The sequence below is a fragment of the Diabrotica undecimpunctata genome, chromosome 2 (assembly GCF_040954645.1).
Source record: "Diabrotica undecimpunctata isolate CICGRU chromosome 2, icDiaUnde3, whole genome shotgun sequence".
Classification (NCBI taxonomy): Eukaryota; Metazoa; Arthropoda; class Insecta; order Coleoptera; family Chrysomelidae; genus Diabrotica; species Diabrotica undecimpunctata.
This window is the reverse complement of record NC_092804.1, coordinates 116,203,477-116,220,509: the sequence shown is the minus strand read 5'-3', so window position 1 is coordinate 116,220,509 and position 17,033 is coordinate 116,203,477. Positions and strand designations below refer to the sequence as shown.

The following is a 17,033-nucleotide window of genomic DNA, read 5'->3' as shown; positions in this document are numbered from 1 at the left end:
ATTATAAAATAAAACAAATTATATACTAAAACAGTCTATAAACAATAACGATTTATGCGGCAAGTACAAGCGGCCCCGCACGTGATCGGTGGCACAGGCGAACACAGCCGAGCGGCCAACTTAAGTGGCCAACGGCATCGAATGGTTTAAGAATGTGAAAAAAACCAAAATACATTTAAGTATTACGATATGTTGAATTGGGTCGGTAACACCTGCGTCGTCAACTTCTTCTTAGAGTGCGGTCTCCCTATGGAAGTTGGCAATCATAATGGCTACTTTTTGTTTTTGAACTGACTGCTCTAAACAAATTAATCGATCTGCATTGATACCAATCCCGTAGGTTCTTCAACAAAAAATCCTGTCTCAAAATCTCAATATTTCATATTTTGGTCCCTTCATTACGTAACCTAGGTATTCAAGTTTTCTGGTTTGTATCATCATCATCAATCTCTACACTGGGCCGCTTGTAGCCAGTTTCCCGCTACACGTTTTATATCATCGGTCCATCTAGTCGGTGGTCATCCTCCACTTCTTTTATAGTTTCTGGGCCCCCATTCCATAATACGTCTTCTCCACCGTCCATCTTGTGTTCTGGCTAAGTGCCCTGCCCAGTTCCACGTAAGCATCGTTGTTCTTTCGATGATGTCTTGAACTCCTGATCTTTGCTTGATTTGTTATGTGGTCTTAAGGCTCACGTTCAGCATTGCACGTTCCATGGCTCGTTGTGTAACTCTGAGTTTATTCGCAGATTTTTGCGTGAGTGTTAAAGTCTCTGCTCCATAAGTTTGTACAGGCAAAACACATTGGTTATAAACCTTTCGCTTGAGACACATGGAAATTTAACTTTTTAGAATATGCCTTAATTTGCCAAATGCTGCCCATGTCAGGCCTATTGGCCTCTGTATAGTGGTGATTAATTATGTTTCTTTACCAACCCTCTCCAGTACTTCTTTATTTGTAATTCTATCAGTCCATGATATTTCGTCGACAGATACTGACAATTCTAACAATAAATCTCGAGAATGGATGGTATTAAATTTATATACGATTACGTGTTTATTAAACTTCTATTCTAAAACTATTTCACGAACGCCATCAATTCTTACATTACAGTTTTAAATAATATTAGCAACCCGCCGTGAAAAACTGCGTGTGTATGGATAAATTATTTTTATCTCCATTATTATTATATTTACTTTATTTGCTAATTCTACTAAATATTTTTTCCTCCACTCACAACACTGTCCAATTTGTTTTTTTTTTAAGTAAATTTTCGGTGTTGTATTTTCTCATATTTTGTGACTTTTCTTTATTTAAGTTGTGCATTTTGCTTTATTTTTAATTTTTTATTATAGTAATTATGTATAATTTATTTTCGCTGATATATGCATTACAAAAATTTTTTATGTTAACAGTTAAATGGTTAAAAAGTAAACTGTCGGATCCTACAATACTCCATTGTATCAGTTTATTTTGTGTTTATCCGTGTGTTTAATGTCTTTTTTCTTAAATTTATTAGACTATTTTGGAAATTACAGTTTGTTAAATAGCTGGAATTTCAAAGCTCTTAAATTTAAATTTACATATCAAAAATATGGAATTAATTTAATATAAGTTACACATACTTATTTACTTTCTATTCTTATTCTAAATTTTTTCTATAGTATTCTCTGTCTAAATATGCGATAAAAACAAAATGGCGGATACATTTGGAAAATATGAAAATATATGTATATATATATATATATATATATATATATATATATATATATATATATATATATATATATATATATATACGTCGAAAATTAAAAGCAAAATAAATGCAAATATTTTTTCTGTAGAGATAGCTCTAAATAAATTACAAGAACTTGAATAAACTTGGCATTCATTTCATGCGGATATATTTTTCGTTAAATAAAAAGATAAGACTTTTCAGACGATACAATAAATCTTCAATTAATATAATGAAGGAGCGAAAGCCTTCAGACGTTGAATTAGAAACGATCCCAAACGTTAGCTAAGAACCCAACGGCGAAGTTAAGGTAGCGATCCAAAGACGACCGTAACAGATTGTTGCATCGACCTATTTTCTCGAGAAGCTTGGAAGATGAGAGAAAAAGGAGTAAAAATTCGACATCTACAGGTTGCCGTTGAATTTATTGTCCTGTGGTATTGAATAAAGGAGACCTTCCATTGGTACATAAGGAGGTTTCTAGAGCGGTCATTATCATAAAAGCTTGAAAATATGTATACATATTTTGATCATTAATCATAATAAAATTTATATACAGGGTTTATCTACAATTGTATTTAAAAAAAAAGCATCATATATGTTATATGGTAATTTAAATTTATTAAGGAATTGAAATACAGGTTTATAATATGTTTAAAGATTAAGAGTATTTTTCATGGTTTTTGAAAAAGCATTTATCAATTGTCTATAAGCTTCAAATGAGTCACATTAAGTTAACAAGTGTTTTATTGTTATTGGTATATGACACTGATTGTATATTGATGGTTGGATATGAACAATAAAATATTTATTCGTAAGTTTGTAGTGACCTAAGCCAAGACGAGTTAGTATTATTTGGTGAGATTTGTTGATTGGATGTGGATTCCACGAACCAGTATTTTCTTGTATAACTCTTAATTTGCTCTAAACCTTTTCTGTATTGTTAAAGGCTGTATTTTTTCTCCTCTAATCGTCAATCTTTACTTTGAAAAAATATTTAGCGAAGCTTTTTAACAAAATTGAAGAAAGCATTCCAAAGAACAAGAAACGGGTTCCACTTGAACAACATCAGATATGTAGATGACACCATTGTATTTGCGGACCACCTAGAACACCTACAGCCCTTATGAACAAAATCACGTACTACAGTCATCATTATTGACCCTATATAAATGTAAAGAAGACAGAGCTCATGATAATTAGCAAAAAATAGTAACAGAAGGTCAACTCTACGTGAACCAAACCCGAATAGAGTGAAGCACTACAACTACATCAACACCATATTAAATGAAGATTGGATCAACAATCAGGACTTAAAAGCGTACATCGGAAAAGCCAAATCCGCTGTTTATGGTGTTAAATCGTGAACCTTGAATGAAGATATGTGCAAGAGATTGGAAGAGTTTGAGATGTGGCTGTATCGGAGAATACTCAAGATCGTCACTACAATTAAGAGGTCGTCAGAAGAACCGAGAGGTACCATCAAATTTCGAAAGCTACAATACTTCGGACACATTATGCGAAATGAATCCAGATATGGCCTCCTACAAGCCATCTTGCTAGGAGAAATATGGAAGGCGAGGTCCAGGAAGAAAAAGAACATCTGGTTAAGTTAAGAAACCTCAAAACCTGGTTCAACACAACAGCTCTGCAGGTTTTCTGCATTGTTGCGGACAAGATAAAAACTGCCATGATGATCGCCAATATTCGTCACGAATAGAAACATCAAGAAGAAGATTGTACAATAATTTAGTTTTGTTTTGTTTTTACGGCAATTGCTTAAAAGATTCTATTTATTTTAAGTTATTTATTTTATTCTACCCATATAAGTTGTACTGCAACAATGTCTCGAATGCGATTTATCTATCTTTATTTTGGTTTTATTGGGTAATGCAAGAAGTAACTGACGATCGAACAGACATCAGATGGAACCTATTCAAATAGATAGAAGATCTTGAATTTGCGGATGATATCTGTCTACTAACAACACCGAAGTCATATGCAAACAAAAGTTGAAAAGTTCCTACAGTACTCGGACGCGGTTGGACTCCGAATAAACACAGAGAAAACCCATACTCTTAAAAAATAATAAGCACCCAAATAATAAAATAATTATAAACGTAAATGAAGTAGAAGAGGTAGACAAGTTCTCATATTTGGGATCAGTCATGGAAAGTAAAGGGGGGTGTAAAAAGGATATACAGACGATAATAATAAAGGCTCAATATGCATTCAACGCTTAAATAAAATCTGGTTAACAAACGAAATATTAGAAACAACAGAAGTCTTTAATATTGGATCAAAAGTATACTACTTTACGTAGCAGAAACATGGAAACAGGACGAAACCACAACTAAAAAACTGCAAACTTTTGTAAACAAATCTTTAAAAAAATCCTGAAAATATACTGGCTCAACAAAATAACTAATACAAAACTATGGGAAAGAACAAAGGAATATATCTACTACAGTCAAGGAAAAAAAATGGAAATGGATTGACCATACTTTGAGAAAAGATAAAAGCAATATAACCAGACAAGCACTTGAATACCAACCAGGGGGAAAAGAAAGAGAAGAAAACCAGACAACAGCTGTAAAAGAACTACAACAAGAGAAAAAGAAAAAATTGGACTAAGATGGGGTGAAATTAAAAGCAGAGCAAGAAATAGAAGAGAATGGAAGGAACTAGTACCCTTTTTTTTCAGAGAATAAACTGGAAAGAAGATGCGCTGACCTGGCCAGTCAGCAATTTTACATTTTTGGTCAGAAAGAAAGAAACGCATAGGCGCCTAATACTCCACACGGAGGGATATAACTAGAGAGAGGGAGAGAATTTTGGTTTGATGTATCGAATTGGCTACCACTAAATTTTTCAGGTTGTTATCATAATTTATTTTATAAGTTTGTGCAGCGCGTTTTTTAATTTCACATAAAGGTGGGAACATAGTTTTTCTAACATTTCCGTTAATTCTGTAATACAATTGTTGAAGTCTTCGTGTGTTTTCGAGGAGCTATTTTATCTGCTGGTTGTTGATTATGATGATGATTTTTTAAACAGAAGGAGTACAAGAATGGTCTGTATCTCTTTTTTTATCGATTTCAAGTAGGCTTGAAGGCGATCGAGTCCAAAGAAAACTTTGTCAAGCAATGAAAAAATTGGGAATGCCTAAGAAGTTAATTGGCCTGGTTAAAAAGGCTTTGGATAATATTAAAAAAGAAATAGATTGGCAAGGTAAAACTTCGAATTATTTTGAAATAAAATGGCAGTGGTTTAACTTGATACTAGAAGCAATTATTAAGAGTAAAGTAAAGACAAAGGAAGCGGTATTGGAAAATAAACACCCATGTTATATAGCATTTGTGGATGGCATAATAATATTGGCAAAAATGAAAAACAAATTGAAAAGTATTTTAACAAGATTTAAAAAAGAAGCAAATAGGTATAGAGGTGCTAAATTGGCGAAAAACGGCAATGAAAAACGGAAAATAAAAAAAGAAGTGCGAAAAGTAATCAAAAGTATGGAATGCTTTAAATTTTAATGGAATCGAAATTTGTGTCTAGAAAAATAAATTTACAAAACGTTAGTAAGAGCGACAGCAATATATGCGTGCAAAAAATATACCAAAAAGGGCAAATAAGAAAAATCGGAATTATGGAAGAGAATTATACAACGATCTATATATGGAGGAATAAATACTGAAGAGAATTGGAGACGAACACAAAAAATAAAAGCGCTACAGCAAAAGCCAGTTAACTTGGCGACGGATTACGCAGAACGTCACTGAGAAATAGATTATGTTTACGCCCCATGATTCTCCTATTGGTTTACTATTTCTGATAAATAGTTTCAGTGGCGTAACGGTATAGTTCAAAGAATTATTACACAATTAAAAAAGTAGTAATATTTTTTCGCAAGCTTTAAAATATCATTAGAAAGATGAAATTGTTATTATTTTTTTAGTCAATTTAAATAGAAAGCCACTGGTTTATATTATCTCTTTAATTTAACATACAAACACAATAATAATTATGACTGAATTTAAATAACAAATAAAACTACGTTGATATTGTCTTTCATATTAAATGGAGGGCATTGTATAAATAAATGTAACACAGTAATTATTTAATTTTGATATTTTGGTTTGATTATAACACTAAAACGAGTATCAAGTGTAGAAAAATAGTAACTGAAAATAATTTTCTAATGGTTAATTTTCTTCATCTTTATCATCAAAAGAAAACTCTGTACTGGAAGATTCGCTGTTAATATTTATAATAATAGGAGCTATTTCCATGGCGTTATCAACCACTATCTCGCTGTCCATGTATTCATCTTCCTTCTTAATGACATGGTCACATCATTTTCTCCACTCATCTACATCAATTTTATTGAACTCTTCCTCAACCAGTTCTTGTAAGTCAGATAATTTAAATGTAACGTTTTTCTGACTTACATTATTTTTGACTGTAGCCCATATAAGTTCAATCGGGTTTAGGTCAGGATGGTACGGGGGTAAACGCAAAGAAATATGGCCATGCTCGCGTAAAATTTTGTCGCACTTGTATTTTACATGACGGGGTTTATGATATTTAATGGTTTCCTATAATTCCGGTTTTAAAGCGGAATATTTAGGTCATTAGGTATAAATGGAATATTTTTCTGTATTTACCATTCTATCATTAAATTTTTTTTTGAGTTTGATATAGGCGCCCGCTCTAACTGAATACTATGATAATATGTGTTATCAAAAACTAGTACCGAGTTAGGTAAATTAGGTATTAAACGTTTTTGTAACCACTTTCCATAATTATGTGCATTCATTAAGAGTGGAAATCCCCTGATTTTGTACCTGACTTGAAGATTAATAATCCATCCTTAATGCATCCCATGTCTCCACCGGCATGCACTATTATTAGTCGTTGACCTTTAGAAATTATAGAAAATAATCCCTTTGTTGATTCGTCAGTCCAGTTCTTCGAAAAAGTATGACCGCTGTGTAAGTAAGTCTCGTCAACATACACAATTGGCCTATTTTGAGTACGCAAATGTTTGATTTGCCTGAGATATTTTATACTCAAAGCTCGTATTTCACTTTTTTCTATAAGTAATTTTCGGTTGTTTTCGGTTCCCCTCCAACGAAATTGCATTTTGCGTAGAAGTCGCCTTAGAGATGTCTGTGAAATTGTGATATCCAAATCGTTATGAATGTTTTGTTTTAATTTTTTTACCGTAGCCCGACATTTGTCTGTTTTAAAAAATCGTAAATTATTCTGCGAATGTCTCTTGTTTGGTATTCCAGCAAATCTATGATTGATCTCCTTACTCGTTTTTTGCCTGGACTGGCAAATTGGACTCTGTCGGTATTTTTCAAAGAACATTTTGCCTCTCTTGTTATCCTTTCGATTGTTCTGATGAAAATTCCTGTAAGAGTAACTATAGTGATTCATTTTATCAAGTATGTAAGTATAAAAAAGTCTATATTTACTGCCATACCATAAGACAGTACACAATATATTCATGTGCTAATAGGTGTAATAATTTAAGTATGTTAAAAAATGTCTTTCAATTATCGAGAGTAAAACCGATGTACATACAATAATTATAATTTCACAAATTTTTGTAAATATGTTTATTTAAAAAGCTATGCCGTTGCAAACTTGAATATTTTGGCCATGTTATGCGACACCCGGAGAAATATATTATACTCCACTTAATAATACAAGGCAAGGTAGACGGAAGAAGAGTGGACAGGTTGAAGAAGAACGTCATGGCTTAGAAACCTAAGAGAATGGTTTAACAGATCCTCTGCATCCCTTTTCCGAGCTGCCGTCAACAACATTACTATAGCCAATTTGATAGCCAACGCTCGATAATCGAGCACGGCACATGAAAAAGAAGAATGCCATATAATACAACCACGAAAGTACGTTATACAACTAAAAGAGAATTAATTAGGCAGATATGACTAATAAAATATAAAGGCAAAGTTAAAAACTCTCGATTATTTTCAGTTCATTAGATAGCGAATTAAAATTAATTTATTGTACAAACTTACCTGTTGCTTTAGCTGTTGTTTCTTTCACAGTTTTCAAGGTATCTGCTTCAAACTTAAAATTTTTGAAATAATAACACATTATATAATGATCTCACGAGATTGTCCATTAATAACAGAATTAGTCTTTCTATTACTTTCTAACGCCATCATTTAAAGAAACTGCCACAAACACACTTAACTATCCAAAATAATAAGAAATCTGAAAAATAACAGCCGCACTTCACTTTTGTGTTACGCACCTGACTACTGGGAGGAGACTGATGACAACCACCTAATCCACCCTAAGCGGACTTCAATTTTGGGTTTGTGCGCCTCGCCAACTTAAGTGGCGTTGACAGTATACAAAGAACCAAAAGCAGAAACTGTTATAAAAGCATAACTAATGAGATGACTAAGACATGCGCAAATATTAGGAAACAATAAAATGTATAAAATGGTACTGAATAAAATACTTGTAAGATAGGACAAACTGTAGCAATAGTTTTTGTAGTACAATATATAATAGACAATTTTTTTATTTTTAAATTAAATTAAACACTTCGGTTTCGATGATATGGAATCCTTCACATGTTGGTATTAAAGGAAGTGAGAATGCTGACCACGCAGCAAATGAAGAACGTCACTCTGACCTTACTGATGAAAAAGTCCAAATGTTTCAAGATATAATAATTGAAATTAAAAAGTTATCAACCTCAATGTGGCAAAATCAATGGAACAGGTGCACTACCCAACTAAAGTCCATCCAACCATTTTAGGACCTAGAATTTTTACTACGGAAAGAAAATCGAAGACCATCATTAGAAAGCTTAGAATTGGGCACACCCGGCTAACACACGGATATCTGATGGTTGCCGAAGAACCTACAAACTGCCAATATTGCAACTCCCATCTAAGTGTACACCATATACTTGTGGAATGTAACCAGTACGCAGCAACACGGATCAAACATGGTATCCACGGAAGTTTATGTGATATCTTAAAATCCAAAAACAATATGTCTAATGTGATAGAGTTCCTTAAAAACTGTAAATTATATCACCTGTTGTAATTGTATCGCCTATCTATATTTCAATTTTGTAATCATCCGATAGTTTTTTATTTTCTTTTTTTTTTTTAGATATCATCTGCATTGAAATTTATTGAATTAATGTAACTAAATTTATTGTTTTCTGTAATACAGTTCCTCGTGTCAATGGCCACAGCAGCCGAGACATGTAATTTGAAATTAAAAAAAAAAATAAAAATTTGTAATAAGCGATTTTATACTTTAAAAATCTAAAATATACCGTATTGTAAAATATTACTTTGGAAATTTTAATTTTAAGCTATAGGTCGTTAAGGCCTGTAGAGCTAAATAAATAAAAATTACAATATTCCTTGAAAGCATTCTTTTTGTAGCAATAATATAAACGAGCTTACCGTTTTAATATCGTTGTGCCTCGCGTTAATTCATATTAAGTCTGATATGTATTGATTTGCTACATGCTGAAGCCTGCTTGAACTTTAAATATTTTTCAATTTAAACTGCACTATATTTTGTCTAAAATTTCCATCCAAGGCTTATTATGTGTAAAATTTGTAGAACGAAATTGCCGTAATTTCATAAAATCGCATTTTGTCCTTTCAATTTGAAACTTCGACAGAAAATAACTTCCTCCCCGATCAATAAGTAATTTAAAAAAAAAATGTATTATTTACTCGTTTAATCGAGTTTTGTTCAATATCGTTTATAATTCAGACGGTTATCGGAATATACTCACAAATTGCAATATAAAAGCATCGAGTGCCATTTTCGTTTTGAAGGTTCACAATCATCAACGCTATTTATATTTTTCATACGGTGGTTCTCCATTTCGTGAAAGCATTCCTGAAATATAATAGTTTTTGCTTTAAAAAAAAGCTGGAAAATTTTCCATAAATATGTACTCATTCGATATTGCCATGAATTACTATTATATTTAAATATAACGTATTTTATTTTCCTTTAATAATTACTGTGAGGTATTTCTACTCAGAGAGGAAACTCCCTCATGTCTGGTAAGGAGGTTTGATAGTTAATTTACTACTAAGGTTAAGTCACATCGTCTATAGTTTCATTTACGCAGGATTTTTCTTTTCCTAAAATAAGTATCAGTATAGTATTCTGCTGAACACTATGCCGGGGTACCTGATCCTATCTCTGAAATGAAGTAGGCCTCCAGAAAGCCTGAGATTCATTCTTTCTTTCACTTGTTGCTCCTGAGAGATATGAGCGGATCACCATCATCAGTTAGCCATTCTTGCCATTGCTGAACATAGACCTCCTCTAACTTCTTCTACATATTTCGGTCTTGAGCGCTGTTTTAGTCCAGTGAACAATTTCCGTTATGAATTCTTTACAACCGCGTCGATTTACCTGAAGTTTTGACAGGAGTTGTAAAATACGTCAAATAACAAAAGTAATATGATGGTATGCGCTTTTGCCTTGGGGGTGAATGCCAGCCTTTCTCAGGGGTGTAAACGAAGTGAATTTTGCAAGGGTTACGATTTGCTGTCATAGAAAAGTTTTTCTGTTTTAAGAAAATTAGATAACTTAGTAAGTTTTCTAATTAGAAATAGCATTATGCATAAATCTAGTAACTTGGACATTATGAAACTCCTCATCCTCATCCTTAGTTTTCTAATCAGTATCCACCAACATACAAATTAAGATCAGATAAACTTGCTTCTTTAAAATCAAATTTAAATAAACTACAGGCAATTTTGACGATCTTCAGCAATCAAGTTTATAATAAATGTTTGAAGCCAGTTTTATTATTGCCTGAAATATTATTTGTACAAACACCTGTATGGAGAGGGAGCGTTAATTAAAAAAATCTTGGGAAATGTTCTTTGTTTTTAATCCAGATAATGCAGCATTGCACAAAGTTCATCTCAAGACAATCTGCAAATCAAACGCCTTGCTTGTCATGCGTGTTGGCGTGTTTTATCTCAGCTGCTCCTAACCTGGAAAACCACACTGTTTGCAGTCGTACACCCTGGATCAGACACTGCGTACTGTGGACTTTGTGTTGGCTGTATCTTCCCCACTTCTAGACCTTACCGTCATTGGCGGACCTACCAGTATCTACGCTGGATGTTGAATGTTACTAAGCCCTCTTATCACGTCAAGGTGAAAGTTCCGAGAGGCTATAAGCTTGACAAAGATCAGCTGATAAGCTTGAAACATTTTTCGGGTACATTTGAACAAAAATATTTATTAATAGTAAATAATGTTTAAAATATTGTAGTAGTATTTTCTACGGCTATTAATCTATTAAAATCCACAAGGAAAATGAATTTCCTGTAGTCGGCTGTATACCATAAATCACAAAAAATTTATTAAAAAAAAGGAGTTGCTACCTGTAGGTCCCCGAGAACATTTCGTTTTAGGACCAGATATCACAGTGTCTTACGTTGCCATGAAGTAAATCCCGTCTAAAACTTAAATATCCTAGAACATTATCAGCAACAATTTAACTTCAAATTAATTGAACTATGTTGAACGGGTTTTTACATGAGTACATGAGTGGCTTCACCCATGTACTTATATCTAGTTAAAGCACTGATGATGGCATAGTAATTCCGAAAACGTTCTGTGATGTAGCCCGAAAGGGATTTTTATATTATTATATCTTTTATAAAGGATTTTTAAATACATTTTTTTATTAATCTAAGGTTAGGATTATTAACCCATTTTCCCACTTCTCGCGAATTTTTGAAACATTAATAAAATAATTGGGTACAGCTCGTATCATTTGAGCAATTTTGTTTTTTGTTAACTCATAATAGTTAATAATGACATTCAGTGAAAATTTTTTTAGCTATAATGCCTGTGTATTGGGTTATTACAACCTTTACAACCTGCAGATGTGTTGTCAGATCGCTGAGTTTTACATATTTAACATGTGTTAGCTTATAGACACTTCATGTTAAAGTTCGCGTTTTTCGTGGGGGTTTGAAGTTTACGTAGAAATGCAATATTAAATATTTTATATTTTATTATTTTTATTTGATGAACATCTAAATATATAACACCTATGATTAACACCTAAATATGAGAGTTTACTATTAGGTAAAGCAAATTATTTGGTATTATTTCAAATTATGAAATACAAAATTTCGGTACTATAAATTTTCGTGCCATTCATCCATCAATGAGGTAAATATTGCATCATTTTGTAATAACATATAACAATATTAAGATTGTATGAGAGTTAAAAATTTCTAAATAACATCTGACGAAGATCATTAGAAAGATGAGTTTTCTATAGATCCAAATTATCTATATTTTATGAATAATTTTAAAAGAGTTTCAATTTATAATATTTAACCTTTCTTAGACACTGTATAGATCATAAATCATAAACTCTTGTACAATTTTTATTGTACTATATTTGCTTTGTGCAAATCACTTTAACAAAATTCATTATGATAACGTGCTTATGTTCATTATAATAACGTGCTTATGTACTTGTACTAAAACTGTTTATCAATTATGGTGACGGTCTATTTCTAACGAGAATGATTTTCTGGGTAATTTTCAGCGTCAACACGGCATTTTTGACTCACTTGTGACATCTCTAACGACATTTTTGTGGCCAGTAGCAAACGATTTTTCATCCTCTGTAAGTTTTTCTATTCTTTCGTAACCATAGAGCGGTCTAACAAGGCTTTATGTTGTACGCTTTTCTCTTTTATTTTTAGAGCTTCACATTTGCGTGAAATAATATTTGTCACTCTTCATAGGCAAGTAAAAATTTACTGATTTAAGTATTATTACAATATAACTAACGAATGAATATTAATTAATTCGTTAATAATTATCGGGTATAGAGATGGCAAATATATCATACGGCATTGGAAATATCCGAATAATTTGGCATTACTGATTTACAAATCGTCTATCGACGGTGTATGTTGAATTAAATTGTACCAAATTGCAGTCCTTTTTGAAATGATAGATTAGTAATAAATATAGTATGTTAATAAACGGATGATATCTTGCCGATATTGTACCTGTAAGAAAATCTTGTAGAAAATGATCAAAAGACCATTTGACCTCATAGACCTATTTTATATAATCTACATATATGTGTATGTTTGTGGCTATCAGATAAGTTTTAGCGCCTAATGCGCGTATTGTGGGTCGAAGCCTTACTTTAACAGGTACTCAAAACTTATCCTCGTTTTATACCAATGTTGCTTGCTAAACCTTTATAGATATTTCTTGAGCTTTATTGCAATTTTGCTGATTACTTTTAATAGTTCCTCTTCATCTACGGATTGCCTGTAACCCCTGTCCCATGAGAAGCAAGTTGACGGATGGTCATTTCCAGCAGAGGGTCACATGCCTGCAGAAGACCAATGAAACCAGGATGTCGTCTAATATACGTAGTTGAGCCATCTCGTGCTTCCGCTTGGTCATTCTAGTGTCACGACCGAAATTAGAGACCACAGCATGAAGAACCACAGCATCTCACTTAAATGCGTAACTAATAATGTGTACCATATGCAGGTAGATCTAAATGTGGAATTAAATCATTACGGAGCTTTTTGCACTGTCTCTCTATGATTTCGGTACGGTCTTGCTTCCGTAAAATATTCTTACACGAATAACAATGAAAGTAGTCACATTAAGGTTCTCGATTTTAAATAATGTTTTACTGAAGGGTGGTAGAACTTGGGTCGATGGCGTGTCTGCTAATTTGACTTTCTCCACTCTGTCTCTTATCATTTGTATTTCTGAAGAATAAGTGGAATTATTTGAAAAATATGATTTGTCACCTATAATAATTTTGGACCAACCAATTATGTCATTAGGCAGCTGAATATCCAAAGAGCCAATCTTCTGACAAACAAATCAATACAACTTGCCACCTACGGGCATGATATTAACATTATGTCCCGTAGAATAGACGAGACGGCAGAAACATTCAACGACTGCAAAGAGCGACCAAGGAAATCGGACTGGAAATAAACATACAGAAGGCGAAAAAACTAACACAGACAAGAGCGAAGAGATTCACAAATCAAACTAAAATAGAGTACGATGTTGAAACAGTGGAGAACATATCTAGGAGTTAAATTAAATTTAATATTGATGGAACAGAAGAATTCAAAATTCAGAAAGAGGAGGCTACAAGTTTTTGAAGGAATAGTTCTAAGGAATATCTTTGAACTTATCACCGAAAATTGGATATGGAGATCTAGATATAATCATGAACTTTATTAATTGTTCAAAGCGCCACTTATCTCGAATTAACTAGACTCTGGAGATTGCGATGGGCTGGGTATGTAGTAAGTATGGATAGTGACAGACTGACTGACCAGAAGATATGTTCTTCTTTTTCCTGTTTATAAGCAATTCTGCTTGTTCATTGGTGGATTGATAACTCTATAGAAGTAATATCTTTTGCGCGGTCTTCCAATACTTCTTCTCGATTGGTGATTAATCTCTTGCTATTTTGACCATTCAGTTCTCCCCCATTCTGCTTATGTGGTTATTCCATTCTTTTTTCTGTTTAGCTTACATTCATTTATACACTGTATGGTACATTTTCTTCTGACGTATTCACTCCTCTTTCGATCTCTCAGCGTATTTCCTGTTATTCTTCTCAGTACTCTCATCTCTGTCGTTTCCAATATCCTTTGTGTTGTGGCTATGTTGGATCTTGCTTCTGATGCATATGTCATTGTTGGTCTTATACTAGTTTTTAAGTTTTTGACTTTATCTGTGTTATGTCTATTTCGCCATATAGTGTTATTAAGGCATCCTGTCAGTCTATTTGATTTTGTACTTTATCACTTCTTGGTCCAGGTTTTCATAAAGGAAAAGTGTAATTAGTTGTTCAATACTAATGCCATCGATTTCTATTTTACGTCTGATTGGTTCTTTTCTGGTTACTATTGTCTTAGTTTTCTAAGTTGAGATTGTCATATTAAATTCTTTTGCTCTTATGTTAAGTCTGTGGTCTTGTCTTTGGAGACTATCTTCATCTTGGACTATCAATATTGCATCGTCTGTTTAACAGAGTATTTTTACTTCTTTGTTTCCCATTCTGTATCCTCCTTCTTTGTTGACACTTTTGATGATTTCATCCATGATTAAATTGAAGAGCATAGGGCTTAATTGAGTCCTCATTGAGAAGACCTCTAAATCATAAAATGCAGGGCAGAAGGCCAAAATGAAGGATCCGTAAAAGATGGGAAAGCAAAGTGGATGGCTGTGGATGCGCATTATTTGGAGCGTCAGAACTTGTAGCTCCAAGTAGCGTCATTGGAAGGAAAAAATAATAATATAAAAATAAAAAATAATTTACTCAAATTAGTATGTCTATAATTTTATTTGGATGCTACAGAACTGAATAGACTCTAAGATGTACATAAGGAAAATAATGTTTTTTGTTGCTTTACTTGTGATAGTATTTTTGCTAGAAATCCAGATTTAAAAATCTTCATAAATAAAGGAAGCCTTAATGGAGACAACCGAAGGTATTATTGTGAATGGAGTAACCGTCAACAATATTAGATATGCCGACGATACCTTAGAGCTTGCTAATTGCGGAGGAGACCTTCAAAATCTAATGAACAAAATAAAACAGACTTGTGATCAGTATGGATTAAAACTCAACGTTAAGAAAACTAAATATATGATAGTTAGCAAACAAAATTATATACAGGATGACGGTATAAAAGTCGGAGATGCCACATTGGACAGAGTAGAGAAACTCGTGTATCTCGGCAGTAATATCAATGAGAGCTGGGATCCAACCGCAGAAATTAAAAGCCGACTAGAAGAAGCCCGAGCTGCCTTTGTAAAAATGAGAAACGTACTTTGCAGTCATGATCTTAGAGTTCGAATGACATCTTGCTACATCTTTCCTGTCCTGCTGTATGGAGTGGAAGCGTGGACTTCAACTGAGGCTATCTTTAAACGCTTGACAGCCTTTGAGATGTGGGTATACAGACAACTACTGAAAATAAGCTGGGTCGACAGAGTTAGAAATGAGAAGGTCCTTAGACGGCTGAACCAAACAACACAACTGGTCAATATAATACAGAAACGCAAGCTGGAATACTTCGGTCACATTATGAGACACCCTGAAAAATATGATCTTTTACATCATTGAGGGAAAGATCCAAGGTAATCGTGGTCCTGCTAGAAGAAGAACATCATGGCTGAAAAATCTAAGGCAATGGTATGGAAAATCAACTACATCGTTATTTAGAGCTGCTGTCAATACAGTCACATAGCGAATATGGTAGCCAACATGATATCCAACGATCGATAACGGTCATGGAACTAGAAGAAGAAGATAAATAAAGTATATCTGCAGAAATTGTTAAGTTTAAAAAAAAATTAAAATAAAAACAATGTGTATGTACGGAATTTTCCGTAAATTATAAATTTTTATATATTCACTACAGCGGCTAAGATAACAAGAGACTGTTGTCAAGTGTTTTACTTCAACCTATTTACTTATGAGAGGTTTTATTGAAACCTAAAATGTAAAAAATGCGGTGTTATCTACCCAAGTACTATTACAGAGATGCGAAGCTGTCATTTTCTATGAGCATGCATGATTGATATAGAAGCCTTCGACGTAATGAAATTCTCAAGAATGTGAGTAATAATAAAATAGAAACTTCTATTCATTTTAACTCTCTATTGGAATCTTCCACAGTAAACGCAGTACTATATTGATATATTTTGTTACTGCTATTGCTTAAGATATACTTTAAGATTTCAACCCAATCCCTAGATAAGACAGCATTACAGATATGTTATAAATATATCTACGTTAGCAGTCATATACTTTAAAAAAGCGTGAATTCGGACTCAAAATGAATTCAAAAAAATATAGGCAAAAGGAAAATATAAAAATTTAGCCTAGTAAAAACTAAAATGTATTAAAATAAACAGCAAATAAATCCGTAAACTAATTTTCGAAACCAAATTCAGATTTATGCTTTAATCTGTGCCTTACAAGAATTGCAAGGCAAAACAGACGTTGATAAAGATGTTATTAGAGACATGGGGAATCTAAAATTGCATTCCACAACATATCTCCCCAACTAAGCAAAAATTCTTAGCGAATTGGTTTCTAGTACTCATAAAGAGTAAACCGGAATAAAAAGGAAAAGACAGTTAAGATTTTATTTCACGTATAGTGCGTCTGTATATACGCTTATACGTATTTTACCCTAAAAGGGATCATCAG

General features: G+C 33.0%; 1 protein-coding gene across 13 annotated transcripts in view; it reads left to right on the top strand.

The window, feature by feature from the left end:
* Trpm (transient receptor potential cation channel, subfamily M) overlaps positions 1 to 17,033 on the top strand; it is an 888,877-nt gene that overhangs the window by 319,062 nt on the left and 552,782 nt on the right. For 10 of the 13 annotated variants that reach the window (XR_011950088.1, XM_072523326.1, XM_072523328.1 and 7 more), the window contains one exon: positions 12,357 to 12,437. The exons of the other annotated variants lie outside the window; for them this stretch is intronic. Coding sequence is in view for 9 of the 10 variants with exons in the window: in XM_072523326.1 (XP_072379427.1) it covers positions 12,357 to 12,437 (81 nt within the window). In the remaining variant the exon portion in view is untranslated. The remainder of the gene's footprint in view (positions 1 to 12,356; positions 12,438 to 17,033) is intronic. 13 annotated transcript variants of the gene reach the window in all.